The following is a 4,218-nucleotide window of genomic DNA, read 5'->3' on the forward strand; positions in this document are numbered from 1 at the left end:
AGGGCCCCGCCCGGCCCACAGCTACGGCTGCAGCTGCTCCAGCCAGACCAGGGCGCCAGGCCACAGTCCACTGCAGGGACGGGCCGGCCGAGTTCAGAGAGGGACTCCCGAGGGAGCGGGCCCTCCCCAGGGCGGCCCCCGGCCTGACCCGGACCAGCCTCGCCCCTACCACAGCCATTCTCGTCCGAGCCGTCCTGGCAGTCCAGCTGCAGGTCGCAGCGCCGCTCGGCGGGCAGACACTCCCCACTGCCGCAGGTCAGCTGGCTCGGGGAGCAGAGGCCCCTGGAGGCCGGCAACCCCGGCAGGGTGGTGGTGGGCACGGTGAAGGGCACGGTGCCCGCTGCCCGTGCTGGGGTGGGGAAGGGCAAGGGCACAGGTCATTCCGGCCGGTGATAAACTGACCCCTTCAACCCCAGGCCCAGCGCAGAACTGAACCTGCTGACCCTGGCCTGGCCTTCCCTTCCTCCTGATTCCTCCCACACCCACCCAGCCCAGCACCCAGGCCTCCCTCTGCTATGAGTGGGGTGGTCTTCCATCCACACACCATCTCACAGTCTCTCTGTCAACAGCTCTTTGAATGTCCCAAGAGAAGCCAGAACAGTTCACTCCCCAGGTATCCCTTCCTGATGGATTTCCCCAGAGTAACTGGCTAACACTCCATCCTTCCCCTTATTGGCTTATACTTGATTGTTCTTCTCTTGATTGAAAACTAGGCTTTGAGCATATTGGTCTACTTTGATGGATGGATAGATGGGTTGATAATGGATGGATGGATGGATGGATGAACAACCTCCAAGGTCAGAGAGGTTTTATAAAACACCTATCCCATGCCGCCCCTTCACTACCAGCCAAAACACACACTGCTGGTTGTTTTAACCCAGTCGGTTTCCTTCCACTCCCCGTGGCCAGGACTTTCCCAGGACCTTCTCATATATGCTAAAAACAGAGGTAGGCACCTCCCCAAACCTACAGCCATCTTGCCGTTACCACCCACATGGCACCGGACTCTCCAGGGTGCTCACCGCAGGGCCTCTCATCAGAGCCATCCAGACAGTCCTCTCTCCCGTCACACAGCTGCTCCAGCTCCACGCAGCCCAGGACCTCGCAGGGCACCTGGCCTGGGCTGCACTGCACAGGCGGGAAGGGCCCCGGCGTGGTGCTCCGTCCTGTGGGCGCCACCGCAGCCAGCTGACCGGCCATCGCCCCCTCCCCAGCCCTGTCCTCTCTCCTCTGTCACCTCCTAGCAGCCCCCAGCCTCCCTCCTGACATCCGCTGTGCCCTCCCTTCCTGCCCCTCGTGGGATTACGGAAAAGCAGGGAGTGGTCTCGGGAGACTTGGATCCTAGGCTTGATCCTCCCAAGCCCCTAAGCTCAAGCTATGTGACCTGGAGCAAAGCAGCCAAGCTCTCAGGGGCTCGGTTCCTCTACGGGGAAGCCGTCTCTACAGGGCAGGAGGCATCTCACCAGCAGGAACCTCGGGCGTCACCATGGGGTGTGGGGGGAGCACCGTCACAGCTGCCATTTCCGGTCTCAGGGCCTGTGCCTCCGGTTGGGAGGTGGGGCTGGGGGTCACAGTCTGCACAGATCCCCCAGGACTTGGGTGAGGCTCGGACCCAAGACTCGCTGGCCCCTTGCCTAGGAGTGCAGGAGGGAGGGGGAGCCCATCAGTTCCCTGTCCCTGTCGCGGGCCCTCCAGAGGGTTTTCCAGGTCTTGGGGTGGTGACAGGTGACACCCCACCTTCTGAGGGGCTTCAGATCAAAATGGAAAGGGGACTCGGTCGTCCCAGGGGCACAAGAAGGGTTTTAACTGAATGCAGAAGAAAAGCTGAGTTTTGAGTGAGATGTGTACTCTCCACTCACAAAGACACACACAGCAGCCTCCAAGTGAAACTCACTATAAAGTCAACGTTTATGGAGAAACGCAAACGGCAGCAGGAGGAGCTGCCTGGCCAGAGACTCAGCACCAGCCCTTTACTGCAGGTACAGAGAAATCGGCCAGGAGCCTCCTGGCAGCTACAGGGAAAAGAGGGATGAACCTATTTTGTACAAGAGATTCATGCTTAAAAAGACAGCCTTTTTTCTAGAACCAGACTTGGGATGAGAGGAGACTTGTCATGGGAGTCTGCATTCTGTGGACCCAAGCGATGGTTCAAGCGGCTTCTCACAAGAGATGCAGAAGCACTGCTAGCCAGGCTTCCGAATAGCTATCCTCAGAACTTTCTGGAAGGGACCATATGCACCAATTATAAGTGCTCCTGGGCTCACAGAGGGGGAAAATGAGGCTCCGGGCAGGTGGTGAGATGGACCCAACACGTCCCAAGAGAGAAGGTCATTCCCAGCTGCCCTGATAGCCCTCACTGGCCACCTTCGCTCTCCTGGGCCCTCGTGCAGGTGAAGGGCCAGGCGGCCATGGTTGCAGGGGGGGCTGGCACACAACGGGAGCCCCTTCCTTGTCCTATTTAGGACCCCGCTAACTGGGTGACCCTGGCTTCCCGTGCCCACTGACAGACATCTGCTGCCTGCAAATGCTTCTGAAATGGGTGTGTGCAGGGGTGAGGGGTGGAGGGAGTTCTGGGCAGCAGCCCACAGATGGGCCAGGGGCCTGGGGAAGGCAGCCACCCCCTGCAGGGCACAGGCTCAGCCCCAGGGACCAGCCAGAAGCCTCGTGCCCTGGAGTCCAGGATGGTGGGCAGGGGCTGGACCTGGCCAAGGAGTCCACGGGGACCACACCTGCCTCCCTGAGCCCCCCTTGCTCAGTCAGAGGACAAGAAGGGTCAAAAAACTGAACTCCAGAGATGTAACAGCCCCCTGCCCTGAAAGAACAGGAAGGCTGGCAGGGGTCAGGGGGGGTGTGGCCAGGAAGGCGGCCTGGAGTTTGGGCACATTACCTGTGGGGGGCACGGGTAATGTGCCCAAACTCCGGGATGCCAGTGGTCAGCTTCTGCTTCTGCCAGACCCTGCAGAGATAGGAGATGGTCAGCTGCCAGTGAGGCCCCAGCCCGGGGGCAGTTCAGCCTGGTGTCCAGCTTCTCATCCCCTCCGGGAGTGCACTCGGACCCCCAGCTCCAACCCTCTCCACGGCGCAGGGCAGAGCTGGGGTGTGCAGTTTTGATGTCGGGCTCCACACCCCCCAGGTGCCAGAAGCTCAGGAGCTGTTCTTCCTGCCCGCCCAGGCTTGTGCCTGAGTGCTGGTGTCACTCTCCCTTCTGGGGTCCCCACCAGGCTGTTCTCCTGTGGGACAAGTGCCCGGCCCCCATCTCTACGTTACCCCCCACCTCCCATCCTTCAAGCCTTGTCCAGGAAGCCTCCGGGGCCTATGGGCTCGGGTTGGCTCTGAGCACCTGATGCCCTGGTACCGGCCTGTGGGCATTGCCACGCTACAGGTACATGGGCCTCTACGCCTCTCCCGTCTCCCTGACTCCTCCTGGCCCAGCATCCGCCCAGTGCTCCCTGCACCCTCTGGCCCCCAGCCCAGCACCAGGCTGGCCCCAGGAGGCCCAAGGCCGAAGCCCCGATGGAGAAAGGAATACCAGGGCTGCACAGGGAGGCCACGCTGTCTGACAGCGCGAAGGGAGTGAGGACCAGGGCTGCTGAGATGCTGGGGTGCCCCGGGCTCTGCGCCCTACCCGCTGGGCTCGCGTCTCCCCACACACCTCGCTGGGCTGAGGGGGCAGCTGTCCAGGCTGGGCAGAGGAGGGCGCGGAGCTCCAGGCTGTGGACTCGATTCTGAGAGAAAAATAACCACGGGGGCTCCAGGGGCCCTCCCAGCTTCGGAAGCACCATCCCAGCAGAGGGTCATCCCTGGGTGGGCCTGGGGAGGGCACTGTCCGCTGAGACTAGACATAGGGATGCCCTCCACCGTGGTCCCAAAGGTCAGAGTCCCCTGCAGGCGTTGTTAAGCAGAGGGCTGGGCACCCCCACCCCCCAGTGTCTGCCTCAGCAGGTCCAGGCTGCGGCCTGAGAGTCTGCATTTCTACCAAATTCCAAGTGATGCTGCTGCCTCTGGTCCAGGGACCACCCTCTGAGAACCACTGATCTCCAGCTCCAGGACAACGGCACAGAATCCCACGTGGGAAGGCGCCTCTGAAGGCGCCCAGCTACAGCGACTCAGCACATCCAGACCCACGGGCACTTTGGGTTGAAGGTGACACAGGCTCCTCCCACCAGGCTGGGCCCCCAACCAAGGCCAGGCCGGGTGGCAGGGCGCCCCATACCTGCC

The 4,218-nt window shown here is 61.9% G+C and overlaps 1 protein-coding gene across 1 annotated transcript in view; it reads right to left on the minus strand.

Moving 5' to 3' along the window:
* Nucleotides 1-4,218, minus strand: part of SSPO (SCO-spondin) — a 53,626-nt gene that overhangs the window by 28,188 nt on the left and 21,220 nt on the right. The window contains 7 exon segments of the mRNA XM_010843882.1: nucleotides 20-70; nucleotides 170-340; nucleotides 957-1,166; nucleotides 1,464-1,575; nucleotides 1,895-2,012; nucleotides 2,888-2,956; nucleotides 3,478-3,682. Coding sequence (XP_010842184.1) covers nucleotides 20-70; nucleotides 170-340; nucleotides 957-1,166; nucleotides 1,464-1,575; nucleotides 1,895-2,012; nucleotides 2,888-2,956; nucleotides 3,478-3,682 — 936 coding nt within the window.

The sequence above is a fragment of the Bison bison genome, unplaced genomic scaffold (assembly GCF_000754665.1).
Source record: "Bison bison bison isolate TAMUID 2011002044 unplaced genomic scaffold, Bison_UMD1.0 scf7180017864191, whole genome shotgun sequence".
Lineage (NCBI taxonomy): Eukaryota > Metazoa > Chordata > Mammalia > Artiodactyla > Bovidae > Bison > Bison bison.